The sequence below is a fragment of the Phacochoerus africanus genome, chromosome 9 (genome assembly GCF_016906955.1).
Source record: "Phacochoerus africanus isolate WHEZ1 chromosome 9, ROS_Pafr_v1, whole genome shotgun sequence".
Classification (NCBI taxonomy): domain Eukaryota; kingdom Metazoa; phylum Chordata; class Mammalia; order Artiodactyla; family Suidae; genus Phacochoerus; species Phacochoerus africanus.
Genome location: NC_062552.1, coordinates 21,190,663 through 21,213,292, shown reverse-complemented (window position 1 = coordinate 21,213,292; position 22,630 = coordinate 21,190,663). Strand labels below are relative to the sequence as shown.

The window sequence follows — 22,630 nt, the reverse complement described above, 5'->3', positions numbered from 1 at the left end:
CGAAAGTCCAGGCGCGGCACTTTTTATAACCCTTATTGGGCGCGAAGAAGAATGCGTGTCATTGGTTAGCATTGTGGCTTAATTCAACCAATGAAAACGCGAGTTTGGGACTCTTGCGTTCTGATTGGGCAGAACTAATTCCGGACGTTTTACTTGATTAGCCACCAATCAGACAAAGTCTTTAGCTAATCACCTTATTTGCATAAGAGATTCTATATAAAAAGGACACATTGTGTCTTCGTCATAGCGGTTTTCCTTTTTCCTGGAGGCATTATTAGCTGCTTTTAGTTATGCCTGACCCAGCAAAGTCCGCACCAGCTCCGAAGAAGGGCTCCAAAAAGGCTGTGACCAAGGCGCAGAAGAAAGACGGCAAGAAGCGCAAGCGCAGTCGCAAGGAGAGTTACTCCATCTACGTGTACAAGGTGCTGAAGCAAGTCCACCCGGACACCGGCATTTCCTCCAAGGCTATGGGCATCATGAATTCGTTCGTTAATGACATTTTCGAACGCATCGCTGGCGAGGCGTCCCGCTTGGCGCATTACAACAAGCGCTCGACCATCACGTCCCGGGAGATCCAGACTGCCGTGCGCCTGCTGCTGCCCGGGGAGCTGGCCAAGCACGCCGTGTCCGAGGGCACCAAGGCTGTCACCAAATACACCAGTGCCAAGTAAACAGTGAGTTGGTTGCTAACGATCCTAACGGCTCTTTTAAGAGCCACCCACACTTTCAGAAAGAGAGCTGGTGCTTTTTACTTTTGCGCTGGGCGTTTGTAATTTTGGTATTTAGTCGCCGAGCAGAACAATTTATTGAACAGTCTTAAAGAACTTCCTGTCCCCAAAATAACAACAGACCACTAACAGGAGTAACGTTATCTGACGTTGGCAAAGCTCGAGCTCCTTGTGTAACCTCATCCTGAGCTTTTCACGGTTATTTAGGAATTTAAGTATATTTAAAAGGGCTCAGCTATCAGTTCTGATAGATTTTACGGCTAAGTAGTGGAAGTAAAATCAAAAACTTCCCGTAACTTGTCGGACAGAGTTGGAGTCCTACCTACCCGGGTGCAGAGGTTGGCGCCGGCAGTTAAATTTGCCGCGATCAGCGCCGCCCTTCTCCACGGCCTGTCTGGTTGCCGGCATCCCGGAAACTAAGGGGTTTCTGTGCGCTGAAAGGATCCCCTTTCCGCCTCTCTTAGACCAGCGCACACAAGTTCCTTGAGTAAAAGATTTTGTGTAGACCATTCTGCTTTTCATTCTTTTTTTTTTCCCTCTCCAGAGTGAGATTTTCTATTCTCGAATTTCTCTTTGACGAGGAAGAAATGTAATTTTCAGCTTGAGGAGTAGAAACACTTTTATTTCTAATTAGAATATTGATTTCCACTTGCTCTATATCCGTATAATGGGAGACGTTAAAAGACGAAATGAAACCGAGCCCGGCCCTAAGGGGCTACTGTGCGCAAAAGCCTTTCTGCGTCCCCATTTCTTTGCTGCAGGGGAATAGGCTTCAGCCTTGACCTTCAGGGGTTTCCAAAGGGCAGGTTGAAACCGTCGCTAGTCAAGACAGGGAGAGGATGCAGAGACAATGGAGGAACAATGGAGAAACTATAGCGCAGCCTTGGGGCAGGGTCCTGGTTTCTCCTCCAGGAGTGCATGGAACAATATCTTTTAAGTTCTGCAGAACTAAAATCCCCAACAAATGGAAGGTGTTAACTTCTTGATGAAGCCTTCTTCATTTCAAGACTACTAGAACCAGTCCCAGGGGCCAAAAACACCAGCTTTGAAGAGTAATACAAGCTTTCACCTACTCTGATTTTAATCTGTGGCCCTATTTTCCACTCCCAAACTATCAAACCATCTGTTCTCGCTCAAAGGAGGGAACACAGCCTTTAAAGCATTAGTCTGCTGTGGCCTCCTTTGCCAGCAAAGCAAAAAAGCTATTTTTTCCCCTTCGCCTAAAACTTTTGTTTCCACCTATTTGGCACTGGTGGTCAGAGGCCCAGTGGCAACGGAAACCTGACTCTGTGGGGTCTAATGAAGGCAGAGAAGCCTGAGGGCATTTGTCTCAGGCTTTATTCTGAAACAAAAATCAGATTCTATTTTAAAGTTCCTTTGGTTGGCATTTCAAATCCTATTTTGACTTTGCCCGGAACGGGTGAAGGAAACTAAATCCCACATCATTCAGGTTGTCATAAACAAGAAGCTGACACCAAACAAGCAGTCATGCTTCTCTAGATTATAGCTGTTCCAAATTCCATGTCTCTTTTAGGTAAAAAGCCAGGATCCATAAAGCATTTAGAAGCTTCCACTATAGCTGTTTTTTTTGGTTTAGGTAGTAATTTTAAACGAGTTTAATTTATGTAAATAAATTACCTAGTTTATCTAAAGTGGATCTAGATTTAGCATGGTAGTGATGTCTAAAAGCAATTAATATTTTGTGAAATCCCTTGGTCAAATATACTCTTTCCCTTTGTTGACTCAAGCCTACCCATATTTCAAGGCCCACTTCACTCTTGGCTGCTCTCTGAAATTTCTTCCCTTTTTTGAGTTTTTCTAAGTTTGTCCATCATTTGGAAACAGCCTCCATAGATTCTTGTATATCTATTTGAGTTGCTACTAACTGGTTTGTTGTATATTTTCATATAAAGAATGTACCCTCATTATGACATGAGAACTAAAGGAAGAGTGAAAGTTCTTTTCTGACGTCATCTTCATCCCACACTAATGGTAACGGAGTCCTGTAAATAATTATCTCTTGTTGTGTCGCCTGTCACATGAGCCCCGTCTCCATTAATCCAAATAATTAGATGAAAATTTCAAAGCTTAATACTTTTTTTGATTGTTTCTTTCCCTTATAGGATATAAAAATCAGAATAAAATTTGTGGAAAAAGGAAAGGGATTGGAAAGAAGGCAATCGTCTATCCTCAGATGAAAATTTGTAAAGATAAAATTTTTGAAAACTACGAAGTTGAAAATGTCCCAGCCAACTCACCTATTACTCAGAAAATTAAACCTTCGGAGTTCCCGTTGCTGCTTAGCGGTAACGACCCTGACTAATATCCCTGAGGATGTGGGTTCAATCCCTGGCCTCACTCAGTGGGATCCGGCTTTGCTGTGGCTATGGTGTAAGGCCAGCAGCTGCAGCTCCGAATAGACCCCCTAGCTTGGGAAATTCCATATGCTTCAGTATAGGCCTAAAAAGAAAAAAAAAGAAAAAAGAACTTAAACTGCCTAAGAGATAAATAAACCAGGTAAATAAAGTTTCATCTTTTGGGTTGCTTGAACCTTGCTAGAATCCCATTATGAATAAGGGGAGGATTTACTCCTTTGCTTGAGAAACTAAATGCTATCAATTTAACTCATTGCTAATGAGCTTAAGAAAAAGTGGTTCAAAGCTAAACTAACATAGTATGCCATTTGAAAAAATGTACATTGTGATTTTTGTTGCTCAGAATAATTAGAACTAATTGCCAGGTCTTCCCCAGAGGTCACAAACCAGAATAATTCCTTGACCATTGCCTTAGATGAACCCACTGTAAAGAACTTTTTTTCCAGGTAAATTAAATGATTATATTTCCTTTCCTTACTGCACACAATTGTTTTTAAAAACTAATGTACAGTGGTTATTGAAACAAGATACCTATTCCCTCAGAAGTTAACAGAGATGCCCTGTCAAAGGATTAGTGGCCCTACGAGCCACTTATGGATGAAGCAGAGATTTTCCCTCACTGAGATAGATACTTATTCTTGATTTAGATGTGCTTCACTTTCTATTATGCTGTTGCTATCAAGAATATCTTCGGGGAGTTCCCTTTGTGGCTCAGCGGTTAAGGAACTGGCTAGGACCCATGAGATTTCGGTTGGATCCCTGGCCTCACTCAGCTGGTTAAGGATACAGCATTGCTGTGAGCTGTGGTGTAGATCGCAGGCGAGGCTCAGATCTTGCGTTGCTGTGACTGTGGTGTAGGTTGGCAGCTTTCTCTGATTTCACCCATAGCCTGAGAACTTCCATATGCCATGGGTGCGGCCCTAAAAAAGAATATCTGTGGATTTGTTGACTATATACCTCGTATCTCACCAGTTTTTTTTTTTCTTTTTAACAATGCATTATAGAGAAAAGGTAAGGCAATGCAAAATATCGATGGGACTTAGCGTCTTAATATGTACCACATCCTTCGTTAATAAAGAAACAGCCTTATCCATTATCGGGAGACTCAGCTAGGAGTTTGGCACATTATTAGAGTCCTGTTCAATCAGATGTTGTATATGTGCTGAACAGTGACAAAGAATCAGTATAATTTCTCCCATTGTCAAAATACACTTGTTAAAGAACTAAGAGGTAGAAAAGGAGCAGTAAACTCTGCAATTTGCTTAATAACCAACTTGGCAGTGTTTTATTTTCCATCCTTACATCTCAAAGCTCACTCTACTGTGTTTATTTTATTTTCAGAAATTTTAGTATCTAAAGGAGGGCTGACCAAATCAGGAAATTTCAGTCAAAATCCTAATTTGGGAATTTGGAAGATAATTCTAACATTTATTTGAGGACCAAACTTGTAAAAAAAAAAATCGAAGAAACTCGTGATGAGATAGGACATGATTAATGATTAAAAAAAGACTCATAGAGCTTTACTACTGGGTGATATTGCCCGGAGAGGGACACAGTTACCAACTGAATTAGATAGAAATCCAAGGATCACGTCTAATTTTTTGCTGAACCTTTAGAAATGAGAGAGGCGAAGAAAAGATAAGCTGTTCAAAAATTTAGCAGGACAATTGGTTATCCATAAGGGAAAAAAAAGACACTTCAATGTAAAAGGAAAACCATTAAGAGTTTTTAGGAGGTAAGATAGGAAATTATCTCACTGTACCAAAGGATTTCTTTCTTCCTTCCCTCCTTCCTTTCTGTCTTTTTCAGTCCACACCCACAGTGGCATATGGAAATTCCCAGGCTAGGGGTTGAATTGGAGCTGTAGTTGCTGGCCTACACCACAGCCACAGTCACAGCAATGCTGCAGCAACATCAGATCTGAGCCTCTTATGCGACTACCCTACAGCTCATGGCAATGCCAGAGCCTTAACCCACTGAGCAAGGCCAGAGATGGAACCCTCGTCCAAGTACTAACCAGAAAGATAATAGTGCTATTTATACTTCATTTGAGGAAGTATTTTCTTTTTAAGCTATTTTGCAGCATCAGAATTTCTTTGTTCTTAATTTGGAAAGGGCAGAATATTTTTGAGTATCAATTTTAAATGAGGTTGAAAAATCTATGTCTACTAAAATCTGACCTTCACATCACCTGGGGTCAAATTTTAGTAGGTTCAAACCTGTCTTCTCTCTTTCCTTCTGGTAGCTAGTGCAGAACAATTAAATTGTTAAGATTTTTTTTTTCCTGTTTGTCTATAGAGAAAATGTGTTATTAATTATCATATGAGAAACTAAGATTTTCAGAATAAAAGATATTCAATTGTTAAGCAAAAACCCTTTTGGCTTAAATTTGAATGGAAAATAGCGGTATTTGGTATGATCCCCCCCTTTTTTTTTTAGAAAACAATTTTTCCCTAACCCTTTTCACAGAAAAGGTCTACAAGCAATGACAATCCATGGACTATGAGAATTCCCATCACCCAGATTATAGTTTCTCAATTCCTTTTCCAAAGAGCAAGTTGGAGATTTGGTTTAAACGTTAAGCATTAAAATAGATTCTAAAGACATAGCAACCAAATGCCATTTTGCATAATCTACTGGAATCCCAATCAGGCAAAATCATTGTAAAAAAAAATTTTTTTTGAGGCCATTGAGGATTTTTTTTAAGTACCAGATATTGGATAATATTACAAATCATTAAAAATCTTTTTTCTTAGGTGAGAAAATATTGTATTTTGTTTAACTCTGTATCTGTTAGCAAGTTTGTGAAAATCCTCATGATTGAAATGACGTTTTTATGATTTCTTTACACTGTCACCCTCCCCCTCAGTGTAACTGTGGATAATGAAACAACAAGGCAAGATATTGGTAGTTGTTGAAGCATGAATGATAGGCCCTTGGAGGTATGTTATTCTCTTCTGTGTACTTTTGTGTATACTTCAAGACGTCCCTAATCCCTTCCTTGCCTCCCTTAACCTCCCCCAAAATACAAGCTTTTAAAAAACTTAACCCACTTAGAGAACATAATTCCCTTTTGATCAAGGGTGACAATGAGAGGGATCAAGTGCTGGCAAAGAGAAATTCTAGCACCTCAACTTAGGGAACAGAGAGGTCATTTGCACAGGGAGGAGTTCATGGCCTCCAGGGTCCCCTCTGTTCAGCTCCCAGGCTTGACAATCAAGAAACGCTATCGCCATCTCGTGGCCTTGTGAGATACTGTAGCTAAGGTTGTGCTTTGAGGTTTCTTTTAGGCTGCCCATTGTTAGGGTTTAATAATTGCTGTCCTGCTTCAAACACAGCCCTCATCTGCCAGTCCCCATCAATAACAGAAAGCAACGTTTATTAGTTTCCCGTGTATCTGTCTGGAATTTCTTCATACAAATGAAAATTTATACATATGGATTCTCTTTGTCCCCTTTAAATCCAAAGGCCAATGGCTATGTTCCTCTTGAGATTCTGCCCCTTTCTTTTCTCATTATCTAGCTTGGAACTCTTTCCTGTTAGTACGTAACGTAGAGTGGCTGAAGCTTCTCAGAAGGTGCATCTGTGCCAGTGACTGGAGAAGGGTAACCTAAGGCCAAACTGTTCCTATACTGGCTGCATCTTCTGTTAAAATAAGCCTGATGGTCGTTTTTGAGAGGACGCATGGGCCTATTTGACTAGCTGCCCAGGGACTGAACCTGATGGGTAAAGCTCTGGGGTGGCTGAATTCCTGTTCCCTTCCTGGGATGGGACCTCCATGCTTTGTAAAGAGGGACACTGAGGTCCCAATGTGAGTATTTGTCTTGTCAGTGAGGCCTTCTTTGATTGTCATTTTTTTTTTTCAGGGCCACATCCATGGCATATGGAGGTTCACAGGCTAGGGGTCAAATTGGAACTGTAGCCGCCGGCTTATACCACAGCCACAGCAATGTGGGATCCAAGCTGTGTGTGTGAACCACACCATACCTCACTGCAATGCTGGATCCCTAACCCACTTAGCTATACCAGGGTTTGAACCTACATCCTCATGGATACTAGTCATTCATTTCCGCTGAGCCACTCCATGTCTTTTTTTTTTAATGAAAACAGTGCTGTTATTGAGTTACTTTTTAAAAAGAATAACTTTAATAATTCTAAAGCCATTTATTGAGCATTTACTAAGTGCCAGCCACAATAAATACCTGTTCTCATTTAATCCCAGCAGCCCTGTGAGGTGAGTACTATTACTATCCCCACTTGTAGGGGATTATCAGAAAAAGGAAGCCGCCTGCCCAAATTCACAGTTAGTAAAGTGGAACCCAAATTTGAAGCCAGGTGGTTGGGCTCAGAGCCCGAGTTTCTAATAATTACTCAGATTACCCATCACTAATGCTCCTGGCTTGTAATTGTCCACCTGGGTCTGAGTGCAGCCACCTCACCAGACTTCACAGCCTTCCAAGTTAGGGCCCAAATTAGCTGCATTTTAGAGCAAAGGGCCTGGAACAGAAGCAGGCTCTGGGAACCTGGTGAGCAGAAGGATGCATGCACACATGAATGAATTAGTGCCCACGAGGCTCCACTCACCCCAGATGAGCCACTGGCAATTGCCACTGCTTTAGTTGCCCGTACCACAAGTCACAAAGCCTGAAGCCTCCGGAAGCACTTTCTACTCCTACCTGCAGCCCCCTGCCTGGGCTTCATGGATCAGTGGCCCCAGCACAGCCAAAGAGAGAGCCAGAGCTGCAGCCAGAGCCCGGCCCAGGGCCGTCATCACCTCCCACACTGACCCTTACAGTCTGGATGGGTGGGAAAGGCCTGGAAAGGACCTTCCACCTGGCTTGAGACCTTGCACATGTGACATTTACAGATGGGACATGGCCTTGTAGACCAGGGAGGTCCAAGAGTTGTGTCCCTGCTAAGGGAACCACCACTATTGAGAGCCTCTGGAGGCCAAGGGGGTGGTCTCTATAGGAAAACCCTGTAAATGGGTCATTAGGGATGGGGCTGACCCCCACAGGCGATGAGAGTCCCTTATAGACACAGGCTGCCATAGGCCGGTTGACCCCATAAATGGTGTCCTGCAATTATGGTCCCCAGTCACTGCAGGTCAAAATAGACCTTTTAGACCGGTGGGTCCCCAGGGGGCGAAGGGGTCTACAGGAGAGACCCCTCTAGCCAAGGGCCAGGTGGGACTCAGGCCTGGAGCCCATAGACCCGATTGTCATTTTGATAATTGAGCCACCCCATGTAATTTCCTATTCCTATTTACTATACTTTTCTTCTTAATATGTACCAAGATCTGACATGCTGTAGACTTTTTTTGGCATATGAGAATTTATTACTATCCTGCTTTTACCATCAAAACTTATGCTCTTGGTCTTTCCTTCTTGCCTTCATATAGGCCAGAAGAGAGACATTGGCTACTTGGACAACCTGGACTCCAGGAATGTCACCAACAGCATGACCTTGGTGACCAAATCCAGCAACCAGAACGTCATCATTTTCCTCAGTGAAGTTCAAACAACCATCATTGGGTACAAAGGCTGTAATTTTTTTTGCCATTCTTGATTAGCTGAACCCTGATGACAGAATTTGGCTGTTTAGTTTCAACCCCTACTTTTTCAAGCACAATTCCCTTGGCATGAGAAGCACCTCCAAAAGGACTGGCCTTCAGGGCTGTGCCCAAATGAACTTTCTTATACTGTTTATTGTGCCACTTATGGTCCTGTCAGTGGCTATGAAGCTTCCTGGCAGTATGAAGACCGTGACACTTGCCCATCCTGCCAGCGCCACGGGCCTGAGCAAAAGTGATACTTTTGCTTACTATCTTCACCATACTGCCCTCTTCAACAAAATGTAAGTCTTTCGAGAGATGTATTTTTCTGTTTTGGTCGATTTTAATCACTATTGCTACTGGATACCCAACTTCTAGAACAGGGCCTGGTGTCTCTGAAAAAATGGATGAAATAATATTCCTTGGCTCCATTTGTTAAATGGGAGACCCTCAAAGAATTTGCTTTACTTCCTTGGGTGGATGATTCAGCAGATCAAAGACAAAGTCTCACCACTTCCTGATATTATCTGAGAGCTCTTTCTGGTTGCACTTCCAGTTTTCTCTCCCATGCAAAAACCTTTGGTTTTGCTAAAACTCAGCTTGCTTCTTCTTCCTGAACCTTTTCATTGATGATTATTGGCACATACATTATTTTATTTTATTTTTATATGCCAAACGAGGTAAATGATGCTTTATGTATGTCCCTTCAAGATATCCTGCTCTCTCTGAATCTCGAACTTAGGGCCATTCCGTTAGGAAAGACATGGCAGCCTAATTGGCTTCAGGGGTTGAGGCTAACAGGAAATGACAAATCCCCCTTCCCTCAGAGTAATATTTTCTGGATTAACATTACTCCCAGAAGATAAACACTGGTGTCTAAGGACGTCACAGGAGCCCACAAGGCTTCCACTTCACCCCTGCAGTTACAGGGACCTAACACTAGGGGCGGTGCTGCTCATACCAGTCTCAGCTCATTCTGCCTTCGCCACCTTGGGGACTTCTGATTCGAAACAACTGTGTTCACTTTGGGCTAGTCTTTTTTTTCCTTCTGCTCCGATTTTCTTGAACTCCCTGCCTTCCAAAATTTTAATCACTCTTTCACTGCCCATAGTTTCCCCTCTAGCCATAGTAGATGGAGCATCTCCTCTAGTCCAACCAATGAAGGGTTGAATTACTGCCAAACTTGTCTCCAGCCTAAACTCCTCATTTAAATCTGCTCTTGCGACCCTGTGGCCTGAGATACCTCTCATGATAGTTCTATTCTGAAACAAGCTCGTTATCTAAATTCTTTAGGCAGCTCACTCAGGGGAAAGGCAACAAGAAAAACTTCCTGAGTGGTTTTTTTTTTTCCTTTTTTCTCAGTCTTTTTTTTAGGGCCATTCCTGGGGCATATGTAAGTTCCCAGGCTAGGTGTCGAATCTGAGCTGCAGCTGTCAGCCACAGCAACCGAAACACTGGATCCGACCTGCCTCTGCAACCTACGCCACAGGTCTCGGCAAGAACGTGGGCTCCTTAACCGCCTGAGCAAAGTCAAGTGTCAAACCTATGTCCTCGTGGATACTAGTCAGGTTCATTACCGCTAAGCCACTGAGGGGAACTTCACTGAATGTTGTTTCTTAAAAATAATCAGTCCAAATTAATCCTTGCCGCAAAGACCATTATTGGCTGGCAGATTTTGCTCCCCTGCAATAACATGCACACTTTGTATATACATGGGAGATAGAAAAACCGAGTAAAAAAATCCCTGAAATGGCCTAAGCTGCTACATTAAATACTATTTTCAGCTAAAGACAAAAATACGTTGGAGGTTGGGGAGGCCAGTTACAGGAGGTTATCCGGAAAAACATAGTGAGCAAGGGTAAGGTTCATATGCAGATTTAAGGTGGGTATCTTCTCCCTTAATAAGTGTTTCTCTTCCTGGTACACAGAGGGAGACACTCTTACAAATGGAGGCCTCCCTTATAAATGAAAAGTTCTCATCAAAGAGTAAATTCTACTGTTTTTAAAGTATCTCCTGTGTCTGTTTTTTTTCCTCTCACAACAATAATCTACTTAAAATAATCTTTATACCAAACAGCTGTGTTTTGGGGTGGCATATTCTGCTACACCGTCACTTGATTGTGGAAAAATCTACTTCTAAGCTCACTCAGTTTGTTGGCAGAATTCCTGCAGCATTAGGGCTGAAGGCACAGGCTATTTGCTGCTTGTTAGCTGGCAGTATTTTTCAGTTCCTAGGGGCTACCTGCACTTCTTATAGGTGCCTGAAGTTCCTTGCCAAGTGGGCTTTCCCTCCTTGACCGTTTACATCATGGAGCCAGCAAGGATACTCTCTAGAGTGGGACTACTAGCAAGACCGAGTAATGTATAGTTCAGTATAGTCACAGGAATGGTCCAATCAGCTTTGCCATAGTCTATGAACTAGACGTAAGTCATAGGTCCAACTCACACCCAAGGGGAGGACATAGGCAAAAACTGAACACCAGGTTGTGGGGCTCATGTCAAAATAATTATGCTGAATGGAAGGAGCCAATTAAAATAAAGTACACAGTGAATTATATTTGTACAAAACTGTAGAGGATACAAGCTATACTTTAGAAAATGCGAAGTGTGGATCAGTTGTCCCATGAGGATGGGGGTCAGAGAGGGGAGGAGGAAAGAATTACAAAAGGGTACAATGAAACTTTAAGGATGATAAGGTCACTATCTTGATTGGGGTCATGGTTTCATGTGTAAACACATGACCAATCTCATTAAAATGTGCTCTTTAAATACATGCAGTTCATCGTGTGCTAACTATTTATACTTGAATAAAGATTTTTTTTAAATAGAAGTAACATTCAATCCTTCAGTCATATTAAAATATATTAGGAAAAAACTGCAATATAGCTTTTGGAAATTAGTTATGAAAAGTCTGCAGTTAAGGAACAAGAAGTCGAAATCACAAGTGGAAATGATGCCTGCAAATTGCTCCCAGGAGAACTTGTCTAGGGTCTACTCTGGCTTATAAGAGTCTCTTTCTCTCTCTCTTTTTCTTTCATTTTAGGGCCGAATTCTCAGCATATGGAAGTTCTCAGGCTAGAGGGTCGAGTTGGAGCTGCAGCTGCCAGCCTATACCACAGCTCACAGCAATGCCAGATCCCGGCCCACTGAACAAGGCCAGGGATCCAACCTGAATCCTCATGGATGCTGGTCGGAGTTGTTTCCACTGTGCCACTACAGGAACTCCCACGAGTCTCATCTTATGCATAGTCAACGATGTCGCTTCCTAGCAGGTCAAGAACATTAACAAAAAATATGAGTACCTCAGGGAAAGAGGATACCCATTCTGTTTGGGGAACTTTAGCAGTAATGTGATAGAATGAAGAATATGTATGTAGTGTCTATTATTACAAAGAAACACTTCAATCTCAGAATGGGGTAAACTATTGCTTTATTGTTTCCTTATGATCAATTTTCAATCCATTTTTTTCTTTATTTTAATTTCAATTCGTTTAAAGTCACGCTCTCCTTTCCATGTGCCCCTCACATGAGACGTCTTCATTTCCAAGTTCTCAGGGATGCAGTGTGGGAATATCCAGCCCAATTACCCTTCAGCAACAGTTCTTTGTTCCATCCTTGAGCAGCATCCTGAATGTAGCCTCTTTGGAAGAAGTTTGTGTGGTTGTCACTTGAAACTAACTTACCTCTGAATTTTTTAAATCTTTTAAAAACTTGTTTCTTTAGTTTTGAACCATAGATTTGTCTTGAGAATCTAAGTAGTGAAATTCTACCTTGGTATGTTTGTTCTGCTGTGTTTTTCTGCTGACTTTATCTCCCCCTCTTCCTTCCTTCTTTCCTTTCTCTCTCCCTTTCTTTCCTCTTTCTCTCTCTCTCTTTCTCTCCTTCCTTCTCTCCTTCCTTCCTTCCCTCCTTCCTTCCTTCCCTCCTTCCCTTCTTTCTTTCTTTCTTCCCTCCTTCCCTTCTTTCTTTCTTTCTTTCTTTCTTTCTTTCTTTCTTTCTTTCTTTCTTTCTTTCTTTCTTTCTTTCTTTCTTTCCTTTCTTTCCTTCTTTCCTTCTTTCCTTCTTTCCTTCTTTCCTTCTTTCCTTCTTTCTTTCTTTCTTTCTTTCTTTCTTTCTTTCTTTCTTTCTTTCTTTCTTTCTTTTCTTTTCTTTTCTTTTCTTTTCTTTTCCACTGCACCGGAGCATATGGAAATTCCCAGGCCAGGGATCAAATCCGAGCCACAGCTGTGACCTGAGCCACAGTTGTGCTAATACCAGATCCTTAACCTTCTGCACTATAGTGGGAACTCCGGACTTTATTTGATGAATTTATTTTACTGTTCAGTGGAGTAATAACTTATAAAATGAGAGGGTGGAGTAACCACAGTCACTCGCACTCCAGCTTTTTACCAGCTTCATCCGTCTTGTACTTACTCCTCACCTCCTGTTTCACAGGAACTTGTAAAATTGGCCTTCCCAAAGAACTTCATCATAGGAGGGATCCCCCTTAGGTGGTATAGACAATCATTACCATCAACTGTAAATGGGATAATAGTTCAGAGTACAGGAGGGAGGGCCACTTTTTCTAAATGGGGATCTGAAATACAGTGTATCTGTGTGAACAGCCTTCGTTTTAAAAGGCCAGCATCGACGAGGGTGGGATTCGAACCCACGCGTGCAGAGCACAATGGATTAGCAGTCCATCGCCTTAACCACTCGGCCACCTCGTCTGCAGGATGCACTTACCTTTTGCAACATTTTACTTCAAAGTTTATACTCGGAAACTCGCTACCTTAGAAAAATGCTTGGGAAGGAGGTGGCTTGGCGACATCTAGGAGACCTGGAGGTGGCTACCTTCCACATGGCTGGACAAAGAACCGGAGTGGAAAACCTGTGACTGGGAGAAAAACGGACGTAGCTTTCACAAGGGTCATAAAAATAGTTGAGAGGTGGTAGGAACGTTTGCCTGGATTTTCACTTCCTTTCCCTGGCGGCCTGGTGCCAGCAGGAGGCGCTTCAGCGCCATGTCTGGGCAGGAGGTGGGCGTGACTCGGCCAACCTGGGCTGAACCAGAATTTGTTGTCACCCTCCTGCCTCAGGGGAACCAGGTCCCGCCCCAGAAAGCACTGGAAGTCAGCAGGAGCAGAGGTTCCCTTAGCCGGTCCCACTGGAGTCGACCTCTGGGGAGCTGGAGAATCTGGACTCCTAATTCGTGGTTAATAAAATACTCTGGAGAATTAGTCGATGGATCTGAGTAGGACTCAATTTCCATTCAGTATTACAGCCGCTTCTTCAGTAATTTAGGGTGAAATTGCATAGAGAAGAATCCTTAATTCTTGGGGATCTCTCTTCCCGGGTCATCAGCATCCGAGGAATCATGAATTCCGTTTTCCTTCCAAATACCTGTGTGTTTCTTGAGTGGTTTTCTAGGGGCAATGTTTCCCAACTTCCACTCGATTTTCCAAACAATGATAAAAGCCAGACTTGGCTCTAGTGAGAAAATGACTTGGGAAAAGGGTGAAAAAAACTTTTTTAGCAGACTTTTTTTTGGGGGGGGGGATTGATTGGTTTGTTTGTTTCATGGAAGGAATAAAACGCACATGAATGAACAGGAGTAGGGACTAATTCTGACTAATCATAATGAGTCATAAAGGCCTGGGGAAAGAAGGTGAGTCTTGACAAGCAAACTTTCTAGAGGTGGGAAAATTTCTAGAGGTGTACCAGACTGAGGAAAAGGACGTGATCAAAGGCGAGGAGTATCTAGAGAACCGTTGGAAATCTCTGTGGCTGGAATGCTGAAGTATGTGAGTGGCTGATAGGAAATATCCATAAATCTGAGAATGAAAGACGGTCGTGAAGATTTTTCTTTTGAAGCTCAAGCAAATCAATCATAGGATGAACAGCAGGAAACACGGGGGAAAATCCTGTGGGAACAGATCCCTGCTGCACTTTCACACGCTTAGTGTGAGGACACTACCTTAGGTTGTACTAACATCTTCTTGGGTGAAGACCACACTTTGCTTGTCCCAAATAATTTCTCTTCTTACTTGGAAAAGTCCTTATATTTTAGTGTCGCTTCATTGTCCTGCCTGGATCTTTTCAACCTCAGTTTAACCCATTTCCCTTCTTGTTTTCCATGCTCAGTCCAATTCATGATTTTGCATCAAGAAGGATCAGTTTCCCCTCTCTTCCAACAAGCCATTTTCCCTCATGGAGTACTCTTGCCCTTTTTCATATTAATCTGGATAAACTTTTTATTCATACTTGGTTCTCAGTTAAAGCTTATGTTTTTATGTAAAAAATGTAAATCAAAATTAACCTCTTTTCAAAATATCAAGTACTTCAGAAACATGTATTGTAAAGAAGTGGTCCTCTTTCTCCTATTGTATTCCCCATTGGTAGAGGCAAAGATTTTCAGACATTTGGCCTTTTGTTTGTGTTGCTGTTTCTGTTTTTACCAGCATGTCTCCCAATATCATGCTATGGCAGAGATGGCTAGTTGCGCATCAATATTTATTCTTTCCTTCCAAGAAATGGAAATTTAGGAAAGTTCACATTACCCATGGGATTACATGCACAACTTTCTTTGATGCTATGCATGGTCACTGGACCAATTTCTAAATGAGGGCATTAGAGAGAAAGTGTATGTAAAGCTTTCTTTCAGGCTATGTTCAGGAGAGGAAAGAAATACCATCCACTTCTCTCTTCCTTCTGTATCTGCTTGCTGGAAGAGGCAACTTCATAGGAATGAAGGTGTCATGAAACATAAAGAGTTTGGACCCAGCAACCCATAGAAAGGAGAAGCCATGAGAGAGAAGACCAGAGCCAACACCATGGAGCCAAAGTGTCACCCTGGGATTGATTAGAGCTTCAGACTGTTGCATGAGAGATCAATACATTTGTTTCCTTTAAGGTACAATTTGTTGGGGTCTTTGTTACAAAGACAAAATTGTATTCTAATACATAGGCTTTCATTTCTGCTTTTTAAACTTAAGTTTAGTATTTTTATTGATTACCCTCTATACAAAAAGGAGATTCACTTTTTTTTTTGTCTTTTGTGTTTTTAGGGTTGCACCTGCTTCGTATGGAGGTTTCCAGCTTAGGGCTCAAATTGGAGATGTGTAGCCACAGCTTACGCCAGATCCCTAACCCACTGAGCAAGGCCAGGGATTGAACCCACATCCTTATGAATACTACTACTAGTCGGATTTGTTAAGCACTGAGCCACGATGGGAACTCTGAGATTCACTTTTCTTCACATTAAATGCTGCCATATATGGATACCCTTCCTATCAATCTTCCAAATACAGTTATATCATCATGTTTACTGAATTTGTATTAATTTTTCATATATTAGGATTGGCAAATATCATTCACTGATCTCTCACGGCATTTTGTTTCTTGAACATTAGAATTTTTTTTCAAGATACCACAAACAAGCATGAAAGATTCACCAGAAAAGGAAATTGGGTGTTTTCTATACAGTTGCACCCTGGTGTCTTACTTCACCGTCATCGTGTACATTTTCTTCCCTGTCACTGATACTGGAAACTCTACTTCCCAAGGTCTTTTACTGCCTTAATTTGCCTTCTCCTTATGGTGGAGCACATTGTAGAGTAGCTTCCTGAGAAAGAATTCATTGGAGATAAGAGTCTTGAATATTTGGGTGTTAGTGAGTTTCTCTAACACTTGATTGACTACTTGGTTGGGTATAACATGCTACGCCAGGGAAATTTTCTTTCAGTATTTTGAAGGAGCTCTCCATTTTCTTCTAGCTTCCAATATTGCTTTGAGAATTACAAAGTCTTTCGAATTACTACCCTTCGTTTGTAATTAGTTTTTCTCTCTTTCAGGATGACTTCTTTGTCCTCAATGTTCCAAAATGTCTGAAAGATATGCCTCTGTGTGTTTCTATTTTCATTCACTGTTCTGGGAGCTCTATTATGTCATTAGGTTCGAAAAACCATATATTTCGGTTTGAGAGATTAGCTCGACTTTTGCATTAATTTTCTCAGTTATGTGTCCTCTATTCTCTCTTTAATTTTTTTCGTAGAATTTCTTCTACTTGGATTTTTTTAAACCTCCAGGATATTTCCTCTACTTAAAAAATTAATCTCTCCAGGTTACATTCTGTTTATATATATATATATTTTTTTTTTCTTTTTTTTAAGGCCGCACCTGCAGCGTATAGAAGTTCCCAGGCTAGGAGTCGAACCTGAGCTGCAGCTGCCAGCCTATGCTGAAGCCACAACAATGCAAGATCCGCCGTGTCTGTGACCTACACCACAGCTCATGGCAATGCCGGATCCTTAACCCACTGAGTGAGGCCAGGGATTGAAACAAAAAGTCATGGATACTAGTTGGGTACATTACCGCTGAGCCACAGTGGGAACACATATGTATATATTTTTAGGGCCACACTGGAGGCACATGGAAGTTCCCAGGCTAGAGGTCAAGATGGAGCTGCAGCTGCTGGCCTACACCACAGCCACAGCAACGTGGGATCTGCCAAGCCATGTCTGCAACCCACACCACAGCTCATGGCAATGCTGGATCCTTAACCCACTGAGCGAGGCCAGGGACTCAATCCGCTTTCTCATGGATACCAGTGAGGTTCATTAACCACTGGGCCATGATGGAAACTCCCCAACATATTTTTAATAGACTTTATTTTTAAGGCAGTTTGAGGTTAACAGAAAAATTAATAGGAAAGTACAGAGTTCACATATACTTCCTCCTGATCCCCACAGCTTCTCCTATTATTTATATCTTATATTATTGTGGTACATTTGTTACAACTGACAAATCATAGTAACACATTATTATTAACAAGATTCATGGGTTTTGACAAATGTATAATGACATGTGTTCATCATTGCTGTATCATACAGAATAGTTACACTGCCCTACACCACCCACACCCTCCAAAACTACTGATCTTTTATTGTCTCTATAGCTTTACCTTTTCCAGAATGTCATATAGTTGGAATCATACAGTATACAGCCTTTTCAAATTGGCTTCTTTCACTTAGTAATATACTTTTAAATTTCCTTCATGTCCTTTTGTGGCTTGATAGCTTATATCTTATTACTGAATAATATTCTATTGAATAGCTATATCACAGTTTGCTTATCCATTCATTTATGAAGGACATTTTGGCTGCTTCCAAGTATTTATAATTATGAATAAAACTGCTATAAATATTCATGCGCAGGTTTTTTTGTACACATAGGTTTTCAACTTATTTGAGTATATACCAAGGACCATGATTTCTGGAATGTGACTTTATAATTTTTCCACATTCTGGAGGATGTCCTTTATATTTTATTCCAATTAACTCCATTAAGCTTTTCATGTCTATGCTCACAATTTCAATTTTAAGAGACTTCTGCACTTAAGGGTTACCCTTTTGTGCAATATTTGCACTTTTTTTTAAAGAAAAAAAAAAAGAATAGATATACTAACTTTCCTGAGATGTTTCCTCCTCTCTGCCTAATATCTTCCTCATTTTTTTAGTTCACCTTTATCTGTCTTTCTTTAGATGTCTAGTGATTTCGTTGCTGGTCTATAGATATAAAGTGGCTCTAAAAATAACTGAAAATGAGATTACAAGTCCAGTTTATTGACTGTGGGCTTCAAGTATAACGTGATCTGGCCTGTGCCATTTGCATTACCTGTGATATCTTTAACTCATCCTTCTTGGGATAGTAAAATCTTTTGCACAAGGATCATTCCATCTGCTTAGATGCTTGAATTCTGAGAAAATTCTTAAAGGATAAAGGTTAGAGTATATTTCTTTTGAACTGAATTTTAAGTTTCCTTTGAAAACTTAATCTACTCCAAATTATAAAACATATTAAATTACAAGTAGATTTTATATTTATATTCATATGTAAAAAGAGGCAATATATTACACACCACTTCTGAATAAGGACCTGAACTTTCATACTTAAGGAGCTCCCAAAACTGATCAAAGAAAGATAAAATAGAGCAAAAGAGGATAAAAAGAGCCTCACTATTTCAGAACACCAAGATGAGGCGGGCCAGGTAAGCCTCAGAGGTGCCATAAAGTAAGGAAGAAATTGCGGTGATGTGTGTGCGCGCGCCCTCATTCAGTTTTGGCCACAAAACTAAACGGTTATTCTAAGGAAATAATTTAGCTCGCTTGAGCAAAGTAACCGGATTGATACCCTCCTTTCCATCTTATTTCTCATCTTCCAAATTTCAGTATTAATTCACCTCAGCTTTTTCAACAATTCCAAAGTGAGAGCTTTTCCTGGGGTCAAGGAGAAAGCACTGGCAAATTTCTAGGTTTGGGGTGGCGAAGAACTTAAACTTCCAGTGTTAGCAATTGCTCCTCGTGGTTTTTCTCTCCAGTTGGACAAACTGTGGCTGGCGACATTTCCCAGAATCTATATGTCGTCCCTGTGGGAATTCTACACTTCCTCATAGAACGCATGATAATTGTAAATATTTAGTTACTTGTGATATTAGATTCCATACAAAGAAAAGCCTTTTCTATTCCTGATCCACCACTGCGTCTCTGGCATCCAGCAGAGGCTGACACGCAGTATTCACTGAATATTCCTTCGTTGGATAAATGAATGAACTCTGACCAGGGAATGCAGGTCCATGGCACAACGAAGGAAAAAAAAAAAAAAGGCAGGAGGTCTGCTACAGCGGAAGCGGCGGCAGCAGCAAATTGGGTGACTTTCGTAAATGCTGACAGTCAGAAAGCGATTACTCAAGTTGGAGGTAGCAGGGGGAGTGAAAATTCACTTTTCTGCGAGATGAAATAAGGTATAAATAGACGATAATTCACGCTTCTTCGCCCCGCCCCTCTCTGTCAAGGACGCACACGCACGTACGTACGCACGTACACACGTACGCACAGACTAGATGCCCAAGGGCTTCTCTCTTGACTTTTGGGAAGGGATTCACAGAAGAACTAAAGTTGGCCGGAAGACGGTCAACTCGCATCAGCGGTGCGGATACTTTCCAAACAGGGAGACCTGAAATTACCCCGCCGCTCCGAAGACGCTCTCGTTGTCAATGTAATGAAAACCCATTATGGGGCAAGAATATTAGAGAAAACATTTCCCCCCCCGCCGCCTCCCCGATTTTTCATTCTGATCGATAGAAAAGCAAGCGGGCTCGTCCGGGATTTGAACCCGGGACCTCTCGCACCCGAAGCGAGAATCATACCCCTAGACCAACGAGCCACCTACATGCAGGTAGTGTCCATATTTAGTATAAGAGTTGGATTCATTTATCCTCTCAAGTTTTTTTGCTTAGTATACGAATAATTTGTTCCCTGATAAGACTTGATTCCTCGTGAATCACTTAGATAAATAAAACAATAGATAGAGATGTTCCTGTGCGTGACCTGTTGGAAGCTTAAATAACCATGATATCACTTAGTTGTAAGACTGGCCACCTGTAGGAAAGTTTGACATCTTATTTCTCCTTTGTTCTACTTTGCTAAACTAATCTAAGTAATTTAACTTATTTTCATTTAGCTTTTAATTCAGTTGTTAGCAAAATATATGTTCTAGAGTTTTCTTCTCTTCTATTTTTTGAAAGTTGGATGTTCCTATTACTGAGGAGTTCCTAGACCACTTGCTCTAACAAGGAATACTTTTGGATACCAGAATTTCCTTAGAATAAATATTCCTAATCTCTGCAAAGTTCCATTGATTTGAGTTGGATTTCTTAACGCTAATTTTTCCAGGGCACCAAGAGATTAGTATTTGGTGAGTTCACTCATTTACCAAAACTTCTGGTTAAAGTCAAATAATTTTCCCAATGGGTAATTAGCTGATATATCCAAACTACATTTTAAATCCATGTAAACATGTAAGCATTACATCAAAACATATTTTCAATTACATTTGCTGTACCGTATCTGATGCCTTCAAAATTAAAAAGAAAAAGTTCCCCTCATTCAGTTCATTCTTTTAATTATTCTATAATTATTTATGGAGTGCCTGTTTATTTTTATTTTTTTTTACCAAAAATGAAATTCTTTTACAAAGACAAGTGAAAATAATTATTTTCTTAAATATGTGAGAAGGGAAATCAATCTTTGTGAGAGGGAGAGTGAATTTAAATTACCACTCAATTTAAGCTGTGACATGGATTGGCTTCATGGATCCAATAATTTATGAGATTATCGGGCTTTCCTTTTTTCTATTCCCACCCACTTTATGTTAGAATAGAGAGGTTCTTGTAACAATCCAACTCCTTGCTTTGTACCTTGAATGTTTAAAAAAAATCCTATTTTTTGCCAGTCAGGTGAAACATCCGCCCAGGAATATTAATAATTCCTAACTGCCCTCAAACTCAAACCATGTGCCTATTGTTCAGATTCAGCACTTCGCTTCCATGAAAACATGGTCTCCTCTTGAAGAAATAGCATCTTAAATTCATGTGCAGATGAGTCCTCTGACAGAGGACTGTAGTGAGAGGTTAAGTCAAAGATTGAATGCTTCATCACGAAAAAAAATTGTTCAACCTGAACCTAGAAATTTCCCAAAGAATCACTTCCTTGATACACAATTTATGGCATGTCCCTTCCTCTTGAATCACCAAATAGATTACTAATCTCTGAACTCAACGCAATGATCTTGGGGCCAGAGATTTCACTGAGCAACCTCTACTCTTAACCCCAAACTTTTGTTCTCTCTTCACATAGTGTAAATATACTTTTCCCTTTCTCAATCCACATTTCCTGGGGGTAATAAATAATTCATTTACTTTTATACCATGGGAACCCAACCTCTAAGCAAAGGTCATTATGTAAAGATTACTAAAAAGCAGCATCATTTCACACAATAGGGAGCCCACATGTAACTTATAGTCTAGTTATTTTGCTGAGATGTCTCCTGCCCTTGTCTGAGCCATTTGGATCACGTGTAATAAGATGCTTAGTTTGGATCATGTGTAATAAGATGCTTATGGACAAACATGATTAGATCCATAATTAAACTCAAATTTCTTGGAAAACAGAAGGCATGGCATAAAAATATAGTTATAATAGACAACTTAGAACAACAGGTATAAAATTCCCAACAAATGAAAACAAGACTCATTCATCAAATTTCTATTTAATAATTTCTCAATGTTAGATCTATGTTAGGGCTTGGATTATCAAAGACAAATAGGAATTTCTGTCCTTGGAGAGACTCATTCTAACTGACTATCTGGGTAACTATTGCTGTTATTTTTCTAAATGTTCTTAGCTGAGATTTCATTCTGTGCTCTCTCATGTTTCTTGTCAAAAAGCCAACTTCCTAACATGGCTTTATCTGTTCTTTTTGGACTATTTAAGGCAGCAAGATTTAGATTCAACTATCTGAGAACTTCCTCAGGGATAGCTGATGGATGCTTTTTCATTTTTCCTAATGGTAACTCATTATAACTTTGATATTCATCACTTAATAATATTATATTTGGAAATATTACTGAGTTAATAGGCTTGTCATTTATAGGTGGGGGAAAAGAAGCAATCATGGCAAAAGTAAATAAAACAGTGGGATTTTTGTTTTTCCATACTTTCAGAGTCAAAAGAATGTGCCCCAATTTTCTTGATCATTTAATCAATATAACTATATTTCAATGACAACTAATATACATTTTGCAACCTTATGATGACCTCTTAACTTAGGCTCAAGTTACTAAATTTTTCATCCTTCCTCTCATCACTGAGTTCTATCTGTAGACTAATCTGTGATTTAATTGACAAGATTACATGATAAAGGTTACATTAGGACAGAACTCTATTTTTGATCCATATTTAAAATTTTCTGGCTGCATTTGCAGCATGTGAAAGTTCCTAGGCCAGTGATTGAAGCTGTGCCACAAGAGCAACCCAAACTGCTTCAGTGAAATGCCAGATCCTTTATCCACTGCACCACAAGAAAACTCTGATCCATATTTTAAAAGTTGAAATATAGGTGGCATAAAATATTACATTTATTTCAGGTTTAATCCA

General features: G+C 40.6%; 1 protein-coding gene, 2 non-coding genes and 1 pseudogene across 3 annotated transcripts; 1 reads left to right on the top strand and 3 right to left on the bottom strand.

Moving 5' to 3' along the window:
• Nucleotides 1-233: 233 nt before the first annotated feature.
• LOC125136215 (histone H2B type 1-O-like) lies at nucleotides 234-10,667 on the top strand. Its single transcript, XM_047796912.1, has 2 exons — nucleotides 234-674; nucleotides 8,505-10,667. The coding sequence occupies exon 1, from the start codon at nucleotides 291-293 to the stop codon at nucleotides 669-671; it is 381 nt and encodes a 126-aa protein (XP_047652868.1). The 5' UTR covers nucleotides 234-290; the 3' UTR covers nucleotides 672-674; nucleotides 8,505-10,667.
• On the bottom strand, nucleotides 8,469-8,907 carry LOC125136200 (40S ribosomal protein S23-like; annotated as a pseudogene).
• A 2,617-nt stretch (nucleotides 10,668-13,284) lies between the features above and the next one.
• TRNAS-GCU (transfer RNA serine (anticodon GCU)) lies at nucleotides 13,285-13,366 on the bottom strand. The gene has a single exon. It is a non-coding gene; the product is annotated as a tRNA-Ser (tRNA).
• Nucleotides 13,367-19,787: 6,421 nt separating this feature from the next.
• Nucleotides 19,788-19,859, bottom strand: TRNAP-CGG (transfer RNA proline (anticodon CGG)). The gene has a single exon. It is a non-coding gene; the product is annotated as a tRNA-Pro (tRNA).
• Nucleotides 19,860-22,630: the final 2,771 nt, after the last annotated feature.

Bases quoted from the DNA above. Each gene is read 5' to 3' on its own strand.
- LOC125136215 (XM_047796912.1), top strand. From the start codon at position 291: ATGCCTGACCCAGCAAAGTCCGCACCAGCTCCGAAGAAGGGCTCCAAA.